This window comes from Leptodactylus fuscus, chromosome 9, assembly GCF_031893055.1.
Source record: "Leptodactylus fuscus isolate aLepFus1 chromosome 9, aLepFus1.hap2, whole genome shotgun sequence".
Classification (NCBI taxonomy): Eukaryota; Metazoa; Chordata; class Amphibia; order Anura; family Leptodactylidae; genus Leptodactylus; species Leptodactylus fuscus.
This window is the reverse complement of record NC_134273.1, coordinates 16,793,962-16,821,792: the sequence shown is the minus strand read 5'-3', so window position 1 is coordinate 16,821,792 and position 27,831 is coordinate 16,793,962. Positions and strand designations below refer to the sequence as shown.

General features: G+C 46.3%; 1 protein-coding gene across 2 annotated transcripts in view; it reads right to left on the bottom strand.

Moving 5' to 3' along the window:
* DDAH1 (dimethylarginine dimethylaminohydrolase 1) overlaps positions 1 to 27,333 on the bottom strand; it is a 55,711-nt gene extending 28,378 nt beyond the window's left edge. The window contains exon 1 of one of the 2 annotated variants that reach the window (XM_075287004.1): positions 26,938 to 27,333. In XM_075287004.1, the coding sequence (XP_075143105.1) occupies positions 26,938 to 27,237 (300 nt within the window). In that variant the 5' untranslated portion in view covers positions 27,238 to 27,333. Of the gene's footprint in view, positions 1 to 19,675; positions 20,301 to 26,937 lie in introns of those variants that run through there. The other variant, XM_075287003.1, reaches the window with a different exon arrangement.
* Positions 27,334 to 27,831: the final 498 nt, after the last annotated feature.

Here is a 27,831-nt window from a genome sequence, read left to right as displayed (position 1 = left end):
GGCAAGAAGTCACAACTCAGCCAAGTGATAAGTCAGGAGGAGTCTGAGCGAGAACACGTTGTACTATGACAAAAATACCAAGTGACTTATCAGCGGAGACAGAATTCACCGGTTTCTTGGTAGAAAAACGCAAGATGTGGCTGTAAAATAAAGTAATTTTAGCTAACTCGGCAGATACACAGAAAAGCATTACATAATGTGACTTTCACAAGAACCTTATCTCCGACCCAAACTGTACCAAGTTTCCTATCATATCCCTGACCTACTGATGAAGGTTTCGCGACCTCAAAATATTCTTTCCTACTGAGGGAACGCCATGTGTTTTCCATTTGTATCTTGCATAATATTCCATTAAATTTGTTTGCGCATTATATTTTCTTAAAGGGGTTCTCCACTTTGCACAATTCCTACTAAATTCAGCTTCAGCACCACATTAAGAATGGAAACATTCTGCCTCTCGTTCCTTTCAATGGAAGGCGGACGCTTCATTCAGACAGATCCTTCTCGATCTTTGGACAGATTCCACTTGAAGTTCCCATTGAAATGAATGGGAATAGGAAATCCTTCTGCTGCCATCAGGAAGATTCCACGACGGACGTTGCATGGCGGGTCCCACCCTAAAATCCGCCATGTGACTGAAAACAATTTGTGTAATATATGAACACATCAAGTCCGCCAAAGTGGAAGACAGTCTTGTAGCCGTTTTCTGCTCTAGATATCAGGAATGAACATGGCTGACCTATATAGGATACAGCCAAAGAACAAGAGTGGGCCTGTTTCCGCTAGAGCGTAGCCATGATTTTCTAATTTTGCTCAACCCCTTTAGAAAAGGACTATTCCATAACAGCAACTTGTCATCTATCCACCACGGAAACCCCCACCAATCATGGAAACAACAGTCTTGTGTAACTGCGTAACATGAAGCTCCTAGACCTTCGAAATCTGTACCAAAAAGACAAAAGAGGGGGGGACACCGAGCCGATCCTCGTGTAGTAAATCAGGCTGAGAGTGAAATATTATAGACAGACAATTGTCTGCTCACCTGATGGGGTTGTGAGAGCGTCACAATAACCCAAAGTACAATCAATATCTGATCCTGGGAAGGTAAACCAGATGGAGGGCAGCAGCTGATGGACGTCATAGGGACGTATCGTGTAGCAACAGGAGAAGGACCAACCGACCGGATAGGTCAAGGACAGCACTCACCCAATTATTAGGAACCTTTTATATTGAACAACAATCAAAGGGAATGGCACAACGCGTTTTGGACCCATAGGTCGTAAGTTTCAAGTCATCCCTGGCCGGTACCTTTGCACTTGTCAAAGGACCAATGCTCCGAAACGCGTTGTGCTATTCCTTTTGAGTGTTGTTCAATAAAGAAGGTCCCTAATAATTGGGTGAGCAGTTTCCTTGACCTGTCTGGTCGGTTGGTCCTTCTCCTGTTGCGAAATCTGTACCAAGTCATGTTGGTAAGAGGCACCTTATGGGCCCCCTAAGGTTCCAGCCCCCAGGTGTAACCACACCACCCAAGTTACACCTGGTATATGTGTCACTCCAGTCTATGGGACTAATGGGCCATGACACACTACTGGGTGTCATGGCCACATTCTCTTGACCAATGGATATCCCAGCCAGCGACCCCCAACGATTCGACACTTCCCACCAATCTTGCGGGTAAGATTTTTTAGACGATCTTACACATGGGCCCAATATAAACATTATATACCCCTGTAATTCAAGACAGTCGCAATGCCGTGGGGCAAAACATACATAAAAAGTGCCCAAAAAGTCACTTCATCGTGGTCGCTGCTGTTCCTTTTTGCTGTGTATTTTTTATATATCACCCGTGTCCCGGACATTTTGGAATGATAAGAGAAGGTCACGACGGCGCTGTACCGGAACGGAAACTCTTCCTACAGCTTTAGCCTCCAATAAAACCTGATCCTATACATGTTATCTCTGTATATGTTCACTAGACAGACACAAATGGAAAAATGGTGGGTGGTTTTAATAAACTCTTCTGTTGCTATCACCGAAGTGTCTCATTTTTATCCTTTTGAACATATAAGAACCCCGGCCCTATCTCAGTATCGTGCAAATGTTTGGTTTATATAGATAATCTCCTCCGGGGGTCGAGATAGTTCTGTTTAGATTCATCATACGAGAAGAATGCTGTGGGCTGGATCTGTATTTTATTTTATACAATCATCGCAGGGGAAGGGAAAGAAATGATCCTTTCTATGTTTCTATCTGGGCAGTGCGGTACATTCCTTGTGCTCAAATACTTCGCTGTGGTACTGTTAAATCATAAACTGGATGGCCGGGAACAGAATGTTCCAGATATTCTTCAAATATCTTCTGCAAATGAAAAAAAACATAAGACAACACAACAGAATAAATAGGAAAGTCAGAAGTCATAGCAGGCACGGTAGGTACCAAGGATCTTGTGCCACCAGGTGTGTGGGGGCAATAGCTCAGGTGAGTCGATGTAGTAGACTTAGAAGGCATTCGCCCTACAGAACCTTGGGGATTCTCCATCTGAAAATGAGCCGACGTGTTGCGTAATGTTAGTGAGTAACTTACTGACCGCTATAGTGTGAAGTTATATGCTTCCATCTGGAGCACTGATCTCCTCTCTGCTCCTCTAATGCACAGGATGAGGCAGATATATGGAGACTAGCATGTTTCACACCAGGTGTCATATTCCCTGCACCGGTAGATGTTGCGCTTCATTTATGAAGAGGTACAGAGCACCCTCATAAATCAGTTGAGCTGTCTGCAGGGACCGTGATCCTGCACGGAAATCTTACAGTTGACATCTAACAAATTATTATAAATCTGGTGGGGCATGGTTCACCTCGCCCACTTGTATGAAAATGGTAAGGGCAGCACCCAAGAAGAAAACCCAATTTGCACAAAAATGTGCATCTTTTTCATGTCTTGTATGCCAGAAAACCGCACAGTGTTTCCTGTATGAACAGTTCAAACTATCACGACAAGTCTATGAGAGTCAGGTTGGCGCTCTGATAAACTTGCAATGCGAGTATGGTAGACTGTTCATATAGGAAAGACTGTGTGCATCAGAGGAGCAGAGAGGAGATGCGTGCTCCAGAGGGAAGCACATAACCTCACAATAAAGCTTTCAACAAAAAATAAATAAAAATTCTACTGGAGCACTTCTTTAAAATGTACCAATGGCTTATGGGAAAAATTACATTACATCAGCTGATAAATATCTTCCCTGGGCCATGCACATAGGGTTAACTATGAAGGAGGAGGTATCCCACCAGATCCTGAGATACCTTGGGTCCACCGACCAAATGTACAGAACATGTGCATGTCCAATATTTCATACAAATCACCAATGCAGAGGACCAAATGGTTAACACCCCCAAAAGTAAGGGAAAATAAACTCTTATACCAAGCTCTCCCGGGCGTCCAGCGCTATCCTATGACATCATGCACACATCATGGAGTATTATATTGTGGAGCATTATACTGAGGTCGGCTGCTCTGGGGTATTATGTTGTGGAGCATTATAGTGTGGGAGGCTGTTCTGGAGTATTATACTGTGTGGGGCCATTGTGGGGCATTATATTGTGGGAGGCTGTTCTGGAGTATTATACTGTGGAGCATTATGCTTTGTGGAGACACAGTGGAGCATTATATGATATGGAGACCACAGTGGAGGATAATACTACGTGTAACATTATATTGTGGGGGGGGGGTCCACTGTGGAGGTATTACACTGTGTGCGGCCACTGTGGGACCCCAAAAAACTCTGATACAAAAGGATAAAAGACAGAATAAAAGGATGATTACAGTGGAATAATAGGCAGAATACAGGTAGGGACATTCATTTCTGAAATTGGGGGGGGGGGGATGTTGGTCCCTGACAAAGTTCTCATCCAAAAATGGGTCCCCCTTTCAAAAAGTTTGGGAACCATTGTTCTATTGCAATCCTGTCTGTGATGTAAATTAGGTGACTGCTGCAAACCTTTATAGAACTGGAATGTATCAGGCTATAATTAGGCTTAGTGGTCATAGGGAAAACTGCAGTATTTAGTACTTTAAAAAAAAATATATTGATAGTGACATGAAAATTCTTTAAACTTGGGTGATTTTCTGGCAACACATTCCCTTTCACCTGAACATGCCTGGAGGCCCCATGCTCACTAGGCCTTGCAAAATAAGTTCAGGCACCTAAGCAAGTAAATGGAAGGTAAAGTATTCGGGGTCATGGAGCTTGGAGGTCCAGCATTTAATAGACTTATATTAAGCAAAATAGGTCTACTAGATATCTACACACTGAAACAAAAGCGCCACTTTAAGTAACATGGCATGGGCGAAATCTAGTGTTACCTGAACAAATGGGCTATGTGTTACTATGAAAAGAATTCACCTATACAGAAGGGCACATTGTAAATTGAGTCCCCCCTGAAACACCATCCCGATCCCACCTGTAACGATTGGTATCTCCAGCCCACACGTTGCGCTCAGTCATCCATCAGAGATTCCCAAACATGAGGCCATGAAAGGGCTTTAGATGAAGACAACCGGAATATCAGAGCTCCGGCCTACCTGCACGCGGCATGGAGGCCTACACGTACGCTAAAACAGTGCCCTGTCCTCATGCCCGGCCAAGGAATTTGGCTTATAAAACACGGACTCGACTACCGGTGAGGAGCTGAACACAGGCCTCACACTCAGTTCCAGTAATAGAGGTGATTTTGGCCTTAGAAGAAGGGGAGTGGATGGAAGGAGGGGGTCGGGGGTGGAGGAATGAATGGCAATTTGTCCTCCCAATATTTATTTTGGATTTGGACGATGTGACTGAGCCTTGGAAAGTGAGGAGCGGGAAAAGACCACGGCTTGTCTTCCATAGCCAATTAGCGGACAAGTGCAGCCTCACAGTAAAGGTTACGCTGCTGCAGGAATGCCGTTCCATTCAGCGGAAAAAGCCAAAAATACCTCCAGCGGCTGATTTTGGACCCTTTTCAAGAGATATTTGGTTTAAACCGGAATTAAGGGAAGAAAAAAAAAAACTTTCTCAAACATAGACCTTGACCCGTGGAATGCTAAGCATCTCCATTACGCGGCTGGGAGTTGTAGTGCTGGATACGTTGTGTTAGAGTTCACGTGGATGTCACTGGGCTTTATTGTGAGAAAAGAGCGTTACAAAGGATTGTTGTCACCTGCAGGAGGCGCATTTATGTCTACGGAGTCTCGTGGTGGTTCATTACTAAGCCCACGTTTACGACGTGTCCACCAAGCCAGAGGTGTACGGTCTCATAAGTGTGACCGGGTGTGCAGGTCGAGGGGGCCAAGTATTATAGTGAAATGCACTTGGATGACATCAGAGTGTCACCTGAGCAACTTACATCATCCATTGACTCCATTACGCTACGTTCCGATGTCACAGAATCATCAGAACACAGCATCGGACCCCCCCCCCCCCAATGGAAGAGCCTTGGCCTGCACACCCGATCATGTGCATGAATCTTAACAAAGCTTCTAGGCCCCAGTGCAAAATCTGTACCAAGTCCCACAAGTACAATGAAGCTTTTATACCTCTGGTCTCCTCATATTGAGAATAGACACCTTGTGCGCCCCCTAAGGCTCCTGGCCTGGATGCGGCTACAAGCTACCCCTCAAGTTACGCTCCTGCTCCTCATGCATATACTGAATGTAGCCATAGGCCCCAATTCACATAATGGAGACAACAAAAAATACACCTTCCCTCTCCCAAAATAAGTCGCTGAGTCTCCCGTGATCTCTCCAATTCAAATAAAAACTTCCACTCTGCTGATAGATCTGATTACGGGAAAGCTGGGTGACCAACACCTTATAGATGCCACAAGTATTGCTGCCCAGCTTTTCCATAAATGCAATAATATAGAAATGGGTTTACCAGGTAGAAGTGTTGGCCAGGACCCTATAAAAGCTGGATGACCACCTCTAGGGGCAGTGTCAGACTAAGGTTCCTTCGTTCCATCCTCCAATAACCCCTTATTTTTGCACGACCATTCCTTGTTAGAGCCTGGGCCCACTTTACTCTGGTGGGCCAGTCTGACACTATGGAAGTTATAATGGTAGCCATTGCAATAGTCCCCGTCCTCTCTGCACTGGGAAGTCAGTTCAGCCATTGGCTTCCCTGTTGCTAAATTCCTTTATATATTATATTACAGGAAAACAATTACAAAACCATGACTATTCCCTTGTACAAACAGCACCCCCTCCGTCCACAGGTCTTGTGTGGTATTGCCGTTCAGCCTCATTCACTTCAAAGGAACTGAGCTGCAATACCAGACCCAACCTACAGACACAAGTGGCGCTGTTTCTGCCAGTAAGCGCTCGTGATTTATAGTAAGTTTTTTGGATGATCAGATATGATAAATCCATGTGTTAACCCTAAATGCTGTCACTGCCTGATGTCTACAGGACTATTCGGGGGAACCTGAAATCCCACATTCCAAGTCACGAATGACATGAATGTAAAATGTCGACCGGCGACGTTCAACAACTTAAACCATCTTATGTTACTAATTCTACAAAGCTTAGCAAGATGATAACAATGGCCGATTACGTGGAGCAGGCACTTCAATCCCGATGAGGGCTCATAAGAGCGTCTCTCTGATTTGGCATGGCCGCATCATGGTTCGTCACCTACAAGGAGTTCCTGGAAATGACACAAATGCATAATATGTAAAGATGGTGCTGCATTCTCACTGCAGTTCAGGGAGACTCCACTAGGTGGCGACAGGCAATGGCTTCTAGAGATTTAAAGGAGAAAGAATGTGTGTTGGAAAAAGCTAAATCGTGGGGCTGTGCTCGGGATCCTCAGTCCTGATCTTTCATGCACACTCTTAAAGGGGTATTCCAGGATTACCGATGTCGCCCATCGCAGTCCGGTCCTGCTTCTCCAGCATCTTGCTTTGGTGGAAGACCCCGCCACTTGTGACTAAGGAAAGGAGACGGGATGTCACAAGTGACATTTGCAAGTGATGTCTGTTTCGTTACTTAGGCTGGTGAATGGCCTCAGCGGTAACATGCGACACTGAAGCAGCAGGAGCAGAGCACGATGGGAGACGCCGGAGTACCAGGGACAGGTGAGTATGTTTGGTTTGGCATTTTTCACCTTCCCAGGCCTTATAATAAAAAAAAAATAATAATAATAAAATAAAAAAACAACCACACACTTATCCCGGACAACCCCTTTAAGGCAAGTAACCTAAAACCTAAATAAGAGGCTACTGAATTGACCTTAAGAAGGTTGTCCAGGATGAAGAATAGGCCACCCATGTCCATGGGCTATGTCACATATTGTGGCAAAGGCCCTTTTACTACTATGGAGATGAAGACGCAATATCAGACACAACCTATGGACAAGAGTGGTGCTGTTACTGGAAACCGGAGACCGTTCTTTCTAATCCTGGAGAATGTTCATTTTTAGGCGCCACGCACATGGACAAGTACAACGGCCAGATTTACTGGCCCAACCTCAGCCTGGTGATCCGGACTCCTTGCATCCTAGTAATCCATGATACTAGGAGACTCTGCCTTACTATGGCTCCAATGTCCTATACTATATATAGCTGCAAGGAGACAAGGACCCCGAGCATCATGGATGTGCAGTGTCCTGGTGACTGAACCAGATTCGGCCATAATACAGTCTGAATTTTTCAGACTATATTTGCCCATTTGCAGGTGATCTCAGGTTGGCCATACACATAATATGGCTGCTGTCCAACAGCTATTCCTCCTGACTCCATACCTCTGCTATACACACGCATACTCAGATCAGTATGCTGCTGCCAGGAGTGGACATGGTGAAATCCAGGGCTCCTGACCCTTCTCGTGCAGACATCTACGATCAGGTTGGCACACACACGCGCTAGGTAGTTGGCCGGTCTCTTCAGAGTTGGTTTTCCACTGATCCCCTCTTGACCTCCTCATCCCAGCACAGTTACATAAGAGATCCGCTCCGGCGCTGATAACCATTTTATCAGAGGGATCAGCAGACGTTCTGTCTGTACCGGACGTAGCAAGTACTGATCGCTCCAAGAGCAAACCTTCAATTTCGAACATCTGCATTTCGCATCAGGCAATGTGACCTTCTGTGCAATGCTAAGTCAGCGCGTCTCCCTACCTGTGATCATCTGAGAGGATCAGATTTTCGCCTTCTAAAATGTGGATTTTTTTCTAGTGCTGCATAAAGGGTACAACTCGAAGGGTGAACAGTAAAGTAGCTGAAAGGATCAATGGCTGAACGTAGGAGCAGCAGAGATGACTCAGACATCAGGCGGTGGAATCTGCTCCGAACAATAGAATATTTGCCAAAATGATACAATAAAATTCCAGGAACACACCACCCCTGAGCTGATCCATTCACATCAGCAGACACCGAATCCAGGACGGGAGTACTACAAGCCTCATGAGGTCACTTTGGCGGAACACAATGCTCTACAAAGACAAGAGAATAAGATTTGTTGCCGTTATCCTTCACTAATAGCCACACCTTCTTATTGCTGAAATGTCCACCATGGAGAGGAGACCAGGATTAGGACTAAATATGGCCATGGAAGTTAGATAGAAGTAGATTGATGGCTGAATAACCATCGGACGATCGATCATCTGTTGCGCGATCACCAGTGCCGTCATACACATTTTAAACTTTGCCGTCATTCAGTCAGGCCATACATGATCAATGAGACTGAGCGAGAGATAAAGATCTATCTAGGAATGTTCTGAGACCGTTCTCTCAGACAATGACCCTTCAGGAATTAGTACATATTAAACCAAAATCTTACACATGGCCTACAGTCCAAAAGATGCCCTTGCATGATGTTCATTAAGGTCAAAATCGTCACCAAGACCAACATGTTTCTCCTGATCCTAAGCAACAGAAAGTCAAGTTCTCCTTATGTTCCTCACAACTTGTTGACCATATTCTGATCTGTTGTCCATCTGAAGATAATGCTAAGAATGACCATAGAGAGGAAGATGATGTTCATGGAAGGAGGAGGCATCACATGTCAGGTGTCTTGTTAACCATCAATGTCCATGAGGTCTCAGTTTGTCCCTGACTGAAGATACATGTCCAATATAGCAGCTGACTAGTCCATGATGGAGGCCTAGACCCTTGTTGAAAGGACAATATAGAAGAGCATTGCTAGAACACAACTGATCATTGGTCTGGTGACCTGAAAGACAACTCTAGATCCTGATTCTGACTAGATGGAACTTTTTCTTGGGATTTAAGGTCTTTATACAATCTCTGAAGGGTCTCCTGAACGTAAACTCAAGTGGGAATTCTAATGCTGGGACAACAATTAGTAGTAATCTGAAGGACAACCTGGTGGCAACAGAAGAAATGAAGCATTACACCGTTCCCACTGAATACAATGGGATATCGCCTGGACATTTCATCCCTTCTACTGGGAGACATGCTTATATCGGGAAGTCCTCTCCATCCACCAGGATGACAGTATCTCAGGCTGGGAGCTGAAGAGCCACAGGTTGAAGACCACTGGTCTACAATGATAGGATGGAGGTCAAAGAAGTATTCCAAGCTCCAGAATTTGTAGACTATCCACAGCCTATGGGATAAACATAGATGATAGCTAAGGGTCCCACCTCTAGGAACCTGCTGTGCCCATTTGAAGAACAGGGTTCTGATGACTATCACAGGCGGTGAGATGATAAGAGACGTGGCCAGCCGTGTGTGCTGTCAATACCCCTTTAATATAGAAAGAGAACACATCTACAGAGAGCAATGTAGAATCTGGCATGGAGAGATGCCACACAAGACTAAGTTCAATGGCACGCAGTGTAATAGGTGCCCAGGGCAGAGGCTGCAGGAGGACAAAATGAACTAACTGTATTGCTACGTCTCTGGCACGTGCCCAATGTAGACATTTTTGTTGGCCATCTTACAGAAAGTGATGAATTGTTCTTAACTTTTAGTATCACAGAACCAACAATTTGTTATAGACCCGACAATGGAATGCTAAAACCGAGCGACAGAACAATGCCCCCAATGTCCCACACACAAGACGGCTTTGTTTTCAGATATGTTGTGTGCACCTCTGACCACCTGCTGCTCCCCATATTACATGTCAACTCTGCTGACATTTAACCCCTAAGTATGGGCAATGGCGTGGAAAATATCGAAAATCGCCACTGAATTATATGTAGATCCAGTTACCGGCACCACATACCCCACAGAGATTAAAATATCTGTACGCGGGCCAAGGAACCCACAGATGTGAGGATACGGTTGGGGTGGTTTATCTGTATCTCTTCATGCTGGGAGTCAATTCCCCAAAGACAGGGGGACTAAATAGGATATACAGCACAAGGCGGTCAGTATTATTTGTGCACTATATGGCGGTATTTGCTGTGTGCGTCCCTTTAAAGTTTTGGTAAGATCTGGAACAACAGAAGGTACTTATGACAGAGGAGAACAAGACCCGGCCGTCTGGTTTAGTCTCTTCCTGTTATATAATATCATTTAATAATTAGCTCGGCCGACACTGTCAGAGGATGAAGAAGATATCAGCGATGAAGTCCCATAATATGGCACATTCCCTCTTATTACTATTTGTAGGTATCAGATACCCAACTAGCTGTTGTCTATGGTGTCCGTAGATCAGTGGTTAGCCCTGTCCACTTGCCACCCAACAGGGGACATCTCCATGGAGTCTGTATGTTCTTCTCATATTTTCATGGGCTCTTTTGTATCCTTTACGCCAAAAAACTTCCTAGCAGGTTAGTTGCCAGTTTGCAAAGCTGTCCGATGACCCGAGCGCTTGCACACTCACTGGAGATAAAGGGTCAAAGCTCAGTTTTGCTCCACTGGTCTGAACACTTAACGGGGATGTGTCACTACTGATACTTAGTATAACATAGATGGGGTTCCCCCACAGATCTCCAGAACTGGGTCATGTAGCTCTCTACTGGAATGAAGCAATGGACACACATATCAGCTATGTCCGGCAGCCCCGTAGACTTGAATGGAACACAATGCATATGTGGGTCTGTCACAGGACCCCTGCTTAAGTGTGGGTGAGCTGCAATATAAGACACAGAACCACTTTCAAGTCCAGGACAAGTCCTTGTGTTATTTAGTAGTAATAGCGGTATATACACTGTGAGACCTCACTTAGAGCAAACACTTTTTGCTCTAATCCTCATAATGGCGGCACAATCCTGCATTCCCCTTTTTTTTAGAAGATTACCCCCCCACCCACCCCACCCCCAAACCTGGTGCATGGATCTCGAAGGGCAATGAGATGATGCACCTGCAAAAAAAATCGGAACTCTCTTAATACCTCTTATGAAAAATTCTACAAGATGTGGATGGAATTACAAACTACAGTGATCTTTTGGGCCAAGCTACCTGAGTCATGTTGGCTCAGTAGCTTTCCAGTCATCTAACAGACCCTCACACCAGCCATTACGCCACAGACCACCCAGGAACTCCACCAAAGGCAGCAATATCTTGGCAACAGAGGCACCGATTCACAAAAGGTGACCTTAACTTTTCCCTAATCTATCTGCAGGGCTGGGGTGATATATTGGGCCTGGTAACACTAACCTATCTATCTGCAGGGCTGGGGGGATGTGCTGGTTCTGGTGGCACTAACCTATCTATCTGCAGGGCTGGGGTGATATGCTGGGTCTGGTGACAGTAACCTATCTATCTGCAGGGCTGGGGTGATATGCTGGTTCTGGTGACAATAACCTATCTATCTGCAGGGCTGGGGTGATATGTTGGTTCTGGTGACAGTAACCTATCTATCTGCAGGGCTGGGGTGATATGCTGGATCTGGTGACTATAACCTATCTGTCTGCAGGGCTGGGGTGATATGCTGGTTCTGGTGACAGTAACCTATCTATCTGCAGGGCTGGGATGATATAATGGTTCTGGTGACAGTAACCTATCTATCTGCAAGACTGGGGTGATATGTTGGTTCTGGTGACACTAACCTATCTATCTGCAGGGCTGGGGTGATATGCTGGTTCTGGTGACAGTAACCTATCTATCTGCAGGGCTGGGGTGATATGTTGGTTCTGGTGACAGTAACCTATCTATCTGCAGGGCTGGGGTGATATGCTGGGTCTGGTGACTATAACCTATCTGTCTGCAGGGCTGGGGTGATATGCTGGTTCTGGTGACAGTAACCTATCTATCTGCAGGGCTGGGGTGATATGCTGGTTCTGGTGACACTAACCTATCTATCTGCAGGGCTGGGGTGATATGCTGGTTCTGGTGACACTAACCTATCTATCTGCAGGGCTGGGGTGATATGCTGGTTCTGGTGACAGTAACCTATCTATCTGCAGGGCTGGGGTGATATGCTGGTTCTGGTGACACTAACCTATCTGAAGGGCTGGGGTGATATGCTGGGGTCTGGTGACAGTAACCTATCTATCTGCAGGGCTGGGGTGATATGCTGGTTCTGGTGACAGTAACCTATCTATCTGCAGCAAAAGGGAATAACGACACCGAGCAACCATAGTGTAGTAAATTCTAGAATAAGAAATATCTTGGTAGATGGTGAACGCTCACCTTTAATGGTTGTGAATCAAAGTCACAACTCTGTATTCACATGTGTAACCGGAGTGTCCACCTCGGGTTCAGCAGCAGTAATCCCAACACCTCACAAGGTGTTCGAATGTAGAGAAGAAAAGACCAAACCTCAGATTTGGTGACAATCTGGGAAATAAGGAACTGCGCTCCCCTTCTTAGTTTCATAAAAAACGGTTTTATTTTCATAAACACACACAACGCGTTTCGGGCGTTTTAACCACGCCCTTCTTCAGGTGCAATAGTTTCTGCATCTCATTGTAATGCTGCTGCAGCTCTTCCCACTCCCGCACACAGTCTGGCAGGGCCGAGGAAACTATTGCACCTGAAGAAGGGCGTGGTTAAAACGCCCGAAACGCGTTGTGTGTGTTTATGAAAATAAAACCGTTTTTTATGAAACTAAGAAGGGGAGCGCAGTTCCTTATTTCCCAGATTGTCACCAAATCTGAGGTTTGGTCTTTTCTTCTCTATCTATCTGCAGGGCTGGGGTGATATGCTGGTTCTGGTGACAGTAACCTATCTATCTGCAGGACTGGGGTGATATGCTGGTTCTGGTGACAGTAACCTATCTATCTGCAGGACTGGGGTGATATGCTGGTTCTGGTGACAGTAACCTATCTATCTGCAGGACTGGGGTGATATGCTGGTTCTGGTGACAGTAACCTATCTATCTGCAGGGCTGGGGTGATATACTGGGTCTGGTGACAGTAACCTATCTATCTGCAGGGCTGGGGTGATATGCTGGTTCTGGTGACAGTAACCTATCTATCTGCAGGACTGGGGTGATATGCTGGTTCTGGTGACAGTAACCTATCTATCTGCAGGGCTGAGGTGATATGCTGGGGTCTGGTGACAGTAACCTATCTATCTGTAGGACTGGGGTGATATGCTGGTTCTGGTGACAGTAACCTATCTATCTGCAGGGCTGGGGTGATATGCTGGTTCTGGTGACAGTAACCTATCTATCTGCAGGGCTGGGGTGATATGCTGGTTCTGGTGACACTAACCTATCTATCTGCAGGGCTGGGGTGATATGCTGGGTCTGGTGACTGTAACCTATCTATCTGCAGGGCTGGGGTGATATGCTGGTTCTGGTGACACTAACCTATCTGCAGGGCTGGGGTGATATGCTGGGGTCTGGTGACAGTAACCTATCTATCTGCAAGACTGGGGTGATATGCTGGTTCTGGTGACTATAACCTATCTATCTGCAGGGCTGGGGTGATATGCTGGTTCTGGTGACAGTAACCTATCTATCTGCAGGGCTGGGGTGATATACTGGGTCTGGTGACAGTAACCTATCTATCTGCAGGGCTGAGGGGATGTGCTGGTTCTGGTGGCACTAACCTATCTATCTGCAGGGCTGGGGTGATATACTGGGTCTGGTGACAGTAACCTATCTATCTGCAGGTCTGGGATGATATGCTGGTTCTGGTGACAGTAACCTATCTATCTGCAGGGCTGGGGTGATATGCTGGGTCTGGTGACAGTAACCTATCTATCTGCAGGGCTGGGGTGAAATGCTGGTTCTGGTGACAGTAACCTATCTATCTGCAGGGCTGAGGGGATGTGCTGGTTCTGGTGGCACTATCCTATCTATCTGCAGGGCTGGGGTGATATACTGGGTCTGGTGACAGTAACCTATCTATCTGCAGGGCTGGGATGATATGCTGGTGTCTGGTGACTATAACCTATCTATCTGCAGGGTTGGTCCTGCTGACAGGTGCCCTTTAAATCTGAATGCCTTACCCAGCGGTACTTGCAGTTCCATGTAGTACTGCTGACATACACGTGCGCGCCCACACAGTATATAATTAAAGTACATCTGCGGCTATATACAATAACAACTGATTAAATATTGGCCTAAAGAAAGAATAATAAACCCATGGCCACCGGCCTGCCCGCTGCTTCCACCAAAAGTGAAGTCTAATTACTTCCGCTTCCATTTCACAATATTCTGCCGTTTTCACAGTGTGCCGCCATGTCACAAATATGTCTGGTTTTCTTCTGCATCTTCCTGTCAAAAGAATGTATAGAATCCGTCCGGTCACGGGATCATCCAGGTGGGAGAGCTGCGAGGTTAATATACGATCTATTATCTCTCAGCCCAAAAAATTAAAGGAGAGGTCTACAATTATCTGTACACGGACCGGCAGGGCGCCGCTTATCTGGGAATCGGTATAATTGCTCATGATTATACATGAGGCTGAAGTGGCCAATAAGCAGATGATGGAGAGCCTTGCGCTCGGAGATCTCCATTCATACACCCACATTGCAGAGAAGCTTTGACGCTCTAGCGGCTCCAAACCGGTTGTTACCTAAGGGTGAACCTAAAGTCAGCTGAGAGCAGCAGAGCTGCAAATACATCCATATGCACAATACATGGCCTAAGGCTTCATGCATATGGCCGTTTTACAAGCAGAGGACAGGTCAAGTGTCTTCCAGGTCTATTCCAACAGATCTGAACAGGACCCGCTCTACATAGATCGGAAGACCCTGGGATTGCGCACCCGCTCATGTGCATGAAGCAACTGAATATCCCATGCACATGCACTCTACTAGGAAGACTCCCCACCAGATCTTGGACCAGGTCTATGGATCTGCATGCTCGGTGTGCCATAGACTTTGCAAGGAGCGGCAGAGAGCATGCCCAACCATTGCTCCATTCAACCTCCTCCTAGACATGGTCTTACAGTCGGAGGGACGGGGGAACCTGAATTCGCTATTGGCCAAAAATCAGACCCCATCAACCTTTGGGACCCATGTCATTGCTAGAAGGTATAGCCCACAGTGTCACCTATGTATAAGTATATAGAAAAAAGGGGGAAAAAGGGAAAGGAAAAAATTATACTCAGCCAACTTGTAGTAAAAGTCACTCTCCCATATACCGCTTCCCACTCTGAGATCCGTGGATCTGTAGACCGGCTCGGAAAAAATATGCTCCCTCGGTCCGGAGCCAAACGATAGTACATCCAACAAGAAATTGATTCCAGTCAGGTTGCGTGGAAAGATGCAAATAAACTTCTTCTTTATTGTTAAAATGTTACAAAATCAAAGTCTTTGACAAAGGATAACCCATCCGAAACGCGTCAGTCTGACGCCCACATTCCTGTTTTGTGCTTATGCTGCTGTGATTTTGTAACATTTTAACAATAAAGAAGAAGTTTATTTGCATCTTTCCACGCAACCTGGCTGGAATCAATTTCTTGTTGGATGTACTATGTATAAGTATGCCCATGACTGAGTAGGACCGCCCACTGGACTCTTAAGCCTAGTTAAGTGAATAAAAGACAAGTTTCACTCCATTTTTTTTGCCAAAAACCTCTATGTAATCTGTTCAATACATATTGGGGCATAGCAGTCGGGGGTGCGGCAGTAGCAGTCGCCACCCGGCTCTGAACTTGAATGGGACTGAGCTGTAAACAGGCCACAAGATGAATGACTGTGATGTACTGGCCTGTTAAGCGGAAACTGTGCTCACCTGAGCAGCTGATCTGTGGGGGGTCTGGGTATCAGACCTCATATACCGATGACCGATCCTAAGTATAAGTCATCGATATCTAACTTCCAGAAAACCCCTTGATTTTGTCAGGGCTGACTGATGTGTATGGGGGTGTCCCAACTCTCCCCCGACTAAGGCAAAGTGAATTTTACTGGCGAAGTACTTTTGTTCTCAGGGGAGACAATCCTAATCTCCTATTCCTGTCTGACTGAGCCGAGAGTGCATGTGCATGGCTGGGTCAGGAGGAATAGCTGCTGGCTATCTACTATCTAAGGCCACCTTGTATGGGTTGGACAGTAGTAATGGCGATCTACTGGAAGGCCCCTAGGACCTTTATATGGAATCCAGGCAAAGGATAGTATTTGTTACCTCTCCTTGAGACATGTCCGAAGATCGTATATAAGGGGTCCAAGAGCTCAGACCCCAGAAACTATAGATGCTGAAATGAGCCCATAGCCGAACCCCTATAGTTTCAAAGGGGTTGTCACAGAGTATAAAATAAAAGGGTCTGCAATTATTTTAGAAACAGCGCCACTCTTTTGCACTGGTTGTGTCTGGTATTGCGGCCTAGTGTCATAAAACATGTTGCCAACTCCGTCTCAGTAAGTCGGATGATCCATCAGAATAAGGATCATCACAGAGGTGGAATATGGATATTTAAAGGGGTAGTCCAGGATTTACAAATGGCCAAGGGCAGCGTATGGAATGAAGTCTAAAAAACCCAAAAAAAACATGACCAATGAGACCAGTGATGTGATTGGTATATGTGAGATTGTGGAGAGTACAGACTGGCAGGGACTACCTGTGTGACGGAGCACTGCAAAGGGTTAACTATAGGTTTTTTATTATTTTAGCCCATTCCCTGCTCTCTTTGTAAACCCCTTTAAATAAAACCATTCAACTTTGCCCCAGACGGTTCCTGCCGTTGTAGGTGGAGTCCTAGTTTCGCTATTTACTAACCACACGTATTCTATTTTCGGATTATGAGAAGATGAAATATTTTTATTTAGCAGCAGAACTTTCCATCATTTACCGAAGAGCGACCTATTAAAGTTCTGGGCAAGTTCTGCCCTAGAAACACATCATTAAATCCAATATTTCTTACGAGGGACCTGCGCATTCCTATGAAATAGACGGCATCTTCTGCAATCTCCCTGCTATGTATGAGAATGGGATTTTTCCTGCTGTTATTTTTCTCAGGAAGGCTTCCAACCCCACAGCCCTCCCTGTCACTTGGAGACTCATTTTCCGGCTGGCTGCCCCTATCCCCAGCCATTATGTAGCGACAGGCCCAGGCCGTCCTTCCAAGCTTTGTGTATGCCATGAGCACTGCAACAAAGATGGACCAGGGGTGTGGTGCGGCCAGACAGAAGATCGCCCAGGACAAGCGCCCTCACACCGCCACATGTCTGCTAACACCGCACGCCAGAGACCGGCTCTTATCAGCCATGTTTACTGACTACACAGACCAAAGGGTTTCTTGGCGTGTACTGAGACTTGTCATATGTAACTGGGTCATGGCTAAATAATTTATATGTGAAATAGAAAGATAATGAGACAGATAGATAGATAGATAGATAGATAGATAGGAGATAGGAGATAGATAGATAGATAGATAGATAGATAGATAGATAGATAGATAGATAGGAGATAGATAGATAGGAGATAGATAGATAGATAGATAGATAGATAGATAGATAGATAGGAGATAGAAGGACAGATGATAGATAGGCGATAGATAGCTAATGAGAGAGATAGACAGGAGATAGATAGATAGATAGATAGATAGATAGATAGATAGATAGATAGATAGATAGATAGATAGATAGATAGATAGATAGGAGATGAAGAGATATATAGAATATGTGGATAGATAAATGGACAGATTCAAGAGAGAACGATATAAGAAAACGTTCTTCGCCAACATGTTAAAATGATGGCATATCTGGAGCCTAAACTATAAATTATTCCATCATTTTGAAGATACTGGCGGAGAACATCTTTCCTTTTTAGTACATAGCCCTGGGGGAGGCTAGATGTCTGCTGAATGTCTTGGAGAAGGCCTCTTCTTGGCTTATTTAGTATCTCTCATTTGTTCAGATATATATGAGATAGATAGATAGATAGATAGATAGATAGATAGATAGGAGATAGATAGATAGATAGATAGATAGATAGGAGATAGATAGATAGATAGGAGATAGATAGATAGATAGATAGATAGATAGATAGATAGATAGATAGATAGATAGATAGGAGATAGATAGATAGATAGATAGATAGATAGATAGATAGATAGGAGATAGATAGATAGATAGATAGATAGATAGATAGATGATAGATAGATAGGAGATAGATAGATAGATAGATAGATAGATAGATAGATGATAGATAGATAGATAGATAGATAGATAGATAGATAGATGATGATAGATAGATAGATAGATAGATAGATAGATAGATAGATAGATAGGAGATGATAGATAGATAGATAGATAGATAGATAGATAGATAGATAGATAGATAGATAGGAGATAGATAGATAGATAGATAGATATATAGATAGATAGATAGGAGATGATAGATAGATAGATAGATAGATAGATAGATAGATAGATAGATAGATAGATAGATAGATGTATTATTTTTATATTGTCTATATGAAAGTGTTTATAATCATACAGGACAATAACTATTATTGTAGATTTGATACCTCAGTCTCTATCACACACTGACTACGCCACAATCCGTCTGCACGTTACTCGTCTCGCTTACTCCTATATCCCAGGACACACCCTTGCCGGCTGAGCACTATGTGGCGGTCAGGACTGCCTGTCTAGGTAGTGAGTTCTATTCTTGCACATGCACCTGCTGCCGTCGTGTCTCTTGTATATAATTTATTGCTGTATTCCATATGGATGACTTCTGTCTGTGTGTAGATCCCATTACAGACCACAAGGCCAGTATCTGGCTGCGATAGGCATTGATACCATATAATATGATATGATATATGATATGATATATGATACATATGTGATAACATTGTAGTGACCATTACATTTAAAGAGAACTCCTGAACAAAAACTATCGAAGATACAAAATATCAACTTCTAGTTACGGTGAGCAGGAATACATGGCGTATCCATAGCCTATAGCTAGAGCCCCATTATATGTACAGTACAGTTCTCTCGCCCAGGCTTGGCACAGCTTAGATCCCTCCACAGATTCATTCCTACAATGACACAATTCATGAAAATAAAAAACCAAATCCCCGGTCTCAGCCTTTGTCGTCTGCCGGGTAAATTGCATTTGCTAAATCTGCTGATAAGAGCCGCAAATTCCTAATCATCAGCTTGCAGGAAGCAGATGGTCCTGTGGGCACCGCCAGGCCCTAGAAGACTGGCACGCAGGAGCCACACCTTATACAGAATAGGATTTCATTCCGCCATATACATAAACATTATATTATACAATATATACTGTGAATCCCTATATGGCAAGACTGCCATGTTAATAAATGCAATGCTGGCCCCTGTGCAGGAGAGAAAGGGTTAACAACAACAGGTCGGTGGGTCATTTACCTCTTTCCTCCTGCTGGGGGCCCCAGGTCTGGTCACCAGGGCGGTCTCATTGAGCACAACAGCAATGTCTTCCACAAAGGGGGCATCTGGCATAGTGTTATCTGCCTCTAACTCGATGACCTGCAGCCCCAGCTTGTCCTTTAAGACTCTGGTGTAGAGCTCTAGCTCCCTCCTTGCCCGGGCTGTGTCCACCTCTCCACCCTCCTTCATCCGAAGAGCCTGCTGGCTGAAGGAGTCTGGGATGCCTCGCACTATGGCATGTGTGCAATTGCCTAAGCTTGACACAGCTTGCACAGACATAGTGATAATACTGCTCAGGCTGTGCCCGGTTCAATGACCAACAGTGTAAATAGAGCTCTAGTGAGAGGCAAAGCTACATCCTCTGGCTGAATGTAAAGCAGTCCCTAGAACAGAGATGTTATGCAGTTTGCAATTGGTCACTTATCACTGCCAGCTGATTGGGTGCAGCACAATCCTGGATGACAGCTGCATCCCTGCCTGGTGCTGAGCCGAGTGTGCGGCTTCATTCATAGAGATGGGAGGATGTTCCCTGGTACAGACAGCCACAGACGGGAGCAAGGTGCAACATTGTAACATGCTGTAATGGGGGAGAAGAGAGGAGCAACATTGTAACATCTACTGGGGGAGAAGAGGGGAGCAAGGTGCAAGATTGTAACATCTACTGGGGGAGAAGAGAGGAGCAACATTGTAACATCTACTGGGGAAGAAGAGGGGAGCAAGGTGCAACATTGTAACATCCTCTAATGGGGGGAGAAGAGAGGAGCAAGGTGCAAGATTGTAACATGCTGTAATGGGGGAGAAGAGAGGAGCAACATTGTAATATCTACTGGGGGAGAAGAGGGGAGCAAGGTGCAACATTGTAACATCCTCTAATGGGGGAGAAGAGAGGAGCAAGGTGCAAGATTGTAACATCTACTGGGGAGAAGAGAGGAGCAAAGTGCAAGATTGTAACCTCTACTGGGGGAGAAGAGAGGAGCAAGGTGCAAGATTGTAACCTCTACTGGGGGAGAAGAGAGGAGCAAGGTGCAAGATTGTAACATCTACTGGGGGAGAAGAGAGGAGCAAGGTGCAAGATTGTAACATCTACTGGGGAGAAGAGAGGAGCAAAGTGCAAGATTGCAACATCCTCTAATGAGGGGGAGAAGAGAGGAGCAAGGTGCAAGATTGCAACATCTCCTGGGGAGAAGAGAGGAGCAAGGTGCAACATTGTAACATCCTCTAATGGGAGGAGAAGAGAAGAGCAACATTGTAACATCTACTGGGGGAGAAGAGAGGAGAAAAGTGAAACATTGTAACACCCTCTAATGGGGGGAGAGGAGAGGAGCAAGGTGCAAGAAGGGAGAAGAGAGGAGCAACATTGTAACATCAACCGGGGGGAGAAGATGGGAGTAACAACTACTGAGAGGAGAAAAGTGGAGCAATCTAAGTATCTGTGCCACTTAGGCAATGTTTTTTTTTTTTTTTTTTTTTTTTTTTTTTATATGCAACATACTCTGTTTAACCAGCTGTACTGGGTTGTATTGTTGTCACTGTGAGTTAGTGAGATACAGCTGGCAGGTGTCATCGTGTGTACACTACTGCTGCCGCCATTACTGCTGGTACTAGTGGTACTACTGCTGCCGCCATTACTGCTGGTACTAGTGGTACTACTGCTGCCGCCATTACTGCTGGTACTACTGCTGCCGCCATTACTGCTGGTACTAGTGGTACTACTGCTGCCGCCATTACTGCTGGTACTAGTGGTACTACTGCTGCCACCATTACTGCTGGTACTAGTGGTACTACTGCTGCCACCATTACTGCTGGTACTAGTGGTACTACTGCTGCCGCCATTACTGCTGGTACTACTGCTGCCGCCATTACTGCTGGTACTAGTGGTACTACTGCTGCTGCCATTACTGCTGGTACTAGTGGTACTACCGCTGCCGCCATTACTGCTGGTACTACTGCTGCCACCATTACTGCTGGTACTAGTGGTACTACTGCTGCCGCCATTACTGCTGGTACTACTGCTGCCACCATTACTGCTGGTACTAGTGGTACTACTGCTGCCGCCATTACTGCTGGTACTAGTGGTACTACTGCTGCTGCCATTACTGCTGGTACTAGTGGTACTACTGCTGCCGCCATTACTGCTGGTACTAGTGGTACTACTGCTGCCACCATTACTGCTGGTACTAGTGGTACTACTGCTGCCGCCATTACTGCTGGTACTACTGCTGCCGCCATTACTGCTGGTACTAGTGGTACTACTGCTGCCGCCATTACTGCTGGTACTAGTGGTACTACTGCTGCCACCATTACTGCTGGTACTAGTGGTACTACTGCTGCCACCATTACTGCTGGTACTAGTGGTACTACTGCTGCCGCCATTACTGCTGGTACTACTGCTGCCGCCATTACTGCTGGTACTAGTGGTACTACTGCTGCTGCCATTACTGCTGGTACTAGTGGTACTACTGCTGCCGCCATTACTGCTGGTACTAGTGGTACTACTGCTGCCGCCATTACTGCTGGTACTAGTGGTACTACTGCTGCCGCCATTACTGCTGGTACTAGTGGTACTACTGCTGCCGCCATTACTGCTGGTACTACTGCTGCCGCCATTACTGCTGGTACTAGTGGTACTACTGCTGCCGCCATTACTGCTGGTACTAGTGGTACTACTGCTGCCACCATTACTGCTGGTACTAGTGGTACTACTGCTGCCACCATTACTGCTGGTACTAGTGGTACTACTGCTGCCGCCATTACTGCTGGTACTACTGCTGCCGCCATTACTGCTGGTACTAGTGGTACTACTGCTGCTGCCATTACTGCTGGTACTAGTGGTACTACCGCTGCCGCCATTACTGCTGGTACTAGTGGTACTACTGCTGCCGCCATTACTGCTGGTACTAGTGGTACTACTGCTGCTGCCATTACTGCTGGTACTAGTGGTACTACTGCTGCCGCCATTACTGCTGGTACTACTGCTGCCGCCATTACTGCTGGTACTAGTGGTACTACTGCTGCCGCCATTACTGCTGGTACTAGTGGTACTACTGCTGCTGCCATTACTGCTGGTACTAGTGGTACTACTGCTGCCGCCATTACTGCTGGTACTAGTGGTACTACTGCTGCCGCCATTACTGCTGGTACTAGTGGTACTACCGCTGCCGCCATTACTGCTGGTACTAGTGGTACTACTGCTGCCGCCATTACTGCTGGTACTAGTGGTACTACTGCTGCTGCCATTACTGCTGGTACTAGTGGTACTACTGCTGCCGCCATTACTGCTGGTACTACTGCTGCCACCATTACTGCTGGTACTAGTGGTACTACTGCTGCCGCCATTACTGCTGGTACTAGTGGTACTACTGCTGCTGCCATTACTGCTGGTACTAGTGGTACTACTGCTGCCGCCATTACTGCTGGTACTAGTGGTACTACTGCTGCCGCCATTACTGCTGGTACTACTGCTGCCACCATTACTGCTGGTACTAGTGGTACTACTGCTGCCGCCATTACTGCTGGTACTACTGCTGCCGCCATTACTGCTGGTACTAGTGGTACTACTGCTGCCGCCATTACTGCTGGTACTAGTGGTACTACTGCTGCTGCCATTACTGCTGGTACTAGTGGTACTACTGCTGCCGCCATTACTGCTGGTACTACTGCTGCCACCATTACTGCTGGTACTAGTGGTACTACTGCTGCCGCCATTACTGCTGGTACTACTGCTGCCGCCATTACTGCTGGTACTAGTGGTACTACTGCTGCCGCCATTACTGCTGGTACTAGTGGTACTACTGCTGCTGCCATTACTGCTGGTACTAGTGGTACTACTGCTGCCGCCATTACTGCTGGTACTAGTGGTACTACTGCTGCCGCCATTACTGCTGGTACTAGTGGTACTACCGCTGCCGCCATTACTGCTGGTACTAGTGGTACTACTGCTGCCGCCATTACTGCTGGTACTAGTGGTACTACTGCTGCCGCCATTACTGCTGGTACTACTGCTGCCACCATTACTGCTGGTACTAGTGGTACTACTGCTGCCGCCATTACTGCTGGTACTACTGCTGCCGCCATTACTGCTGGTACTAGTGGTACTACTGCTGCCGCCATTACTGCTGGTACTACTGCTGCCACCATTACTGCTGGTACTAGTGGTACTACTGCTGCCGCCATTACTGCTGGTACTACTGCTGCCGCCATTACTGCTGGTACTAGTGGTACTACTGCTGCCACCATTACTGCTGGTACTAGTGGTACTACTGCTGCCGCCATTACTGCTGGTACTACTGCTGCCGCCATTACTGCTGGTACTAGTGGTACTACTGCTGCCGCCATTACTGCTGGTACTAGTGGTACTACTGCTGCTGCCATTACTGCTGGTACTAGTGGTACTACTGCTGCCGCCATTACTGCTGGTACTAGTGGTACTACTGCTGCCACCATTACTGCTGGTACTAGTGGTACTACTGCTGCCGCCATTACTGCTGGTACTACTGCTGCCGCCATTACTGCTGGTACTAGTGGTACTACTGCTGCCGCCATTACTGCTGGTACTAGTGGTACTACCGCTGCCGCCATTACTGCTGGTACTACGTTCAGTCCTAACTGATATACAGCTCACGGTGATGCCAAGCCTTGGCGAGATCAACCACGCTGTCATTGTCCATCCTTAGAGCTTCTTGGCACAAAGACTTAGGAATTGCCCGCATGATGACGTGCGTACATCTTCCAAAGTGTGAGACATTCAGTGCGGACATTGCGGCACGTTGGGTGCACAGTAGCCTGCACAACGTATCAGAAATGGCCCTTCTGATTTGGTTTGTACGTCCTGTGAAGCTTGACGCTCTCAGTGCAGCCGCCATTGAAGCAAGTTCAGGCTCTCACGCTGCGTTAAGTTTGGCAGCACATGACTGTCAGGATACTGTCCCTCTATGGGAAATGTATGGCTCAGAGAGCAGAGGTGGGGGCTGTTTTTCTATAGGCTGGGGGAGGTGACATGCCTTCTCCAGTGTCATAGTGCTTTGTTAACCCCTAGGGCAGCCCCCTCTCTCCTCTTCAGATGGGACAGGGACTATCCCACCCCCCTCCTTTTATGTGTCTACCCCTCATTATATGCTACCTCCTTTTAGTGGAGTGTTTTGTATAGGTGTGTGCCTTGTTACACACGTCACAGTGGGTGGTGTGAATGGACCTTGTCCCTTTATGGTTAGAGACACAACTGGGATCACCTGATGAACTAGCCATGGCTTACCTACCACCCAGTTACTGTCCTGTCTCTGATGAGATCTTGGACATTTGCCCCCGTGCATCTCCTGGTGTACCAGAACAAACTACACAAGGACATTAAAACAGTGGACACCAATTATACTGAGTGGACCCCTTTGACTATAATGGAATCCATCGTGTATTAGTGTTTATAATCTCAAACTGCAGGACGAAAAAGTCTGAAGATCCCACTTCCATTCTCAAGACTTTTCTCAAGCTGCACCAGTACTCTGGAACACTTTACCCCGGACAGTCAGATTAATCCCGAACTACAGCAGCTTCAAAACTGCCCTAAAGTCAGGTCCGTTTAGGCAACGTGTCACATGACCTGATCACATTGTTCTACACCTTCGCACACGACACGAACATTCGTCATCCTAAGTCAGTGATGACGAACATTTTAAAGCCCGAGTGCCCAAACTGTAACCCAAAACCCACTAAATTATCGCAAAGTGCCAACACTGTGGAGATCCACATTTGTGTACAGTTATGGACATGCAAAATATTCACTGCACACCCCTTGCCAATGCGTATGGTAGTCCTTTAAGGGGGGTTCCCATGCGGACTCCCCCAAATGGATTACCGACACAGATGTGAACCAGGCCTAAGGCCTTAATCGCATGTCAGTGTTTTCGTCAACAATTTCCATCTGTGATTGTGAGCGAAAACCAGGAATGGAGACACAGAGAAGGTGTATTGGTAAATCCTGCCCTCTCAATGGCGCTTGAATGAATATATATTAGACCACCCCTCTTATAGCAAGTGCCTTCGTGAAGCTTTGGTGGAATACTCTATGGTGCAATACTCTGCCGCCCTGCCCTCTTCTTGAGTTGACAACGCCAGATATCATACAAGCCCTGATCTTGCAAGGAGGGGGTTAAAATTGGAGCGCGTTTCCAGGGGTTGGAAGAGTCTAAAGAGTTATCCAATAAACAATTAAAATCCCCACCAATGATTAGCATCCCAGTGGCAAAGGACTTCATTTTAGCCAACAAGGACTTCCAATATGGCGCCTGCGAGCGGTTAGGGAGATATACGGTACACAAGGTATATCTAATATTATTGATCCGGCAGATAAGGCCCAAATACCGGCCCTTAGGGTCACATAAAACCGATTCAACTGAGAAAGCCACCGAGTCCCGTATTGCAATAAGAACACCTTTACGTTTAACAGTGCAAGAAGCCTGATATATACGGGGAAACGAGGGGCTGGAGAATCTAGGGCTCTTATTAGAATTAAAGTGGGTCTCCTGCATGAAGAGCACGTCACAACGGAGGGGACGCGCCTCCCTCCAAACTGAGCTCCTTTTAAAGGGGCTATTCAGGCCCCTAACATTCAAAGATGATATACGGAGGACCATAATGATACAACACTACTCAGTCCATCAGGATAGATATTAGGGTCACTTCGCAACGCCCACCACAGTCCATTCTTTAGAGACATGAGGAGGTCGGGATGAAGCCTCTGAGGCAGCAGAGGGAAAGTCTCCGGAGACCGGCTTCCACTTACGGAGAAGGGACATTCCTGCATCCACAGAGGGGACAGAATGGAGCACCCCATTGCGGGGGATGAGGAGTTTGGTAGGGTAGCCCCAGCGATATCTTATGCCCCGTTCCCTGAGGATTTTGGTAATGGGCATAAGCTCCCGTCTTGCCTGCGTTGTTGCCGCTGACAGATCAAGAAACAGGGAAATAGATGCAAAGGGAGCAGGGAGGGCACCCCTCTTCCTGGCCTCATGGGCGGTATATATTTAGCTGCACATGTGAGTAATGGGGATTGCTGTGTATAGCCCTGTATATAGTGCTAACATACCCCACAACACAGCACTCCACCTATAGCCATAGACTACATGTTACTTATTATATTACTACGGTTAGTTAGTCCACAGCTCCCGCTTAGAGTTACAGGATATTACCCCATATGACAGTATCATTTCTTGCAATGGCTATGGCCACTTTTTTTTGGGGTACAATACCTCCTTCCTTCTGCTCGGCGCTCCAGGTCTAGTGATCAGAGCTGTCCCGTCACACACAATGGCCGTATCTTCCACAAATGGGGCATCTGGAAGACTTTCATCTGCAGGAAGTTCCACCACGTTCAGACCTAACTGGTCCCTCAGGACCCCGATATACAGCTCATGGTGATGCCGAGCCTTGGCGAGGTCAACCACGCTGTCATTGTCCATCCTTAGAGCTCCTTGGCACAAAGATTCAGGGATTGCCCGTGTGATGACGTGCGTACATCTTCCAAGGCTCGTGGCGTTCAGAGCAGCCATTGAAGCAGGTTGGGTATATGGCAGCCGACAGTGGTAATACGGCCGGGGGATCGTAGGGCTGATTCAGTGTCAAACAAAGCAGCATGTCAGCCGCATCCCAATGTGTGAATGTAAGGAGGACCCTGATTGGATTAAGACCAGTTCCCTTTGATACAACTTGGAGCCTCCTGATTGGTGAAGACTTCCCATTCAATACATTGTTGTGGAATTCCCAATTTCCATAGGTCAAAGGTTAGCCCTGAATGACTGAGGCTGCTAGGAACAGCCCGTGTATGTGAATGTAAGGCTCAGCTCCATTCACGTGCCTGTGCACTCTCATATAGCTTGAAGGGACTATATAAGTAATAGACACGCTACCAGAAATACCCAAAAATATTTGCTGGGATTTTAAGAAAAGTGCAAGATCATCAGAATCAGATTCGGAGTTTAAGGCCGGAAAGGACACCATGAATTCCAAGCATTCTGCACAAGCATTTTTGGTGGGTTTTTTTGTATTTTATCTCTGTAATGTGACTTCTTTCCGCCATTTTTCAAATCCTATATAGAAGCCGGAGAGGAAAATGCCCCCCCCCCAAAAAAAAAAAAAAAAAATGG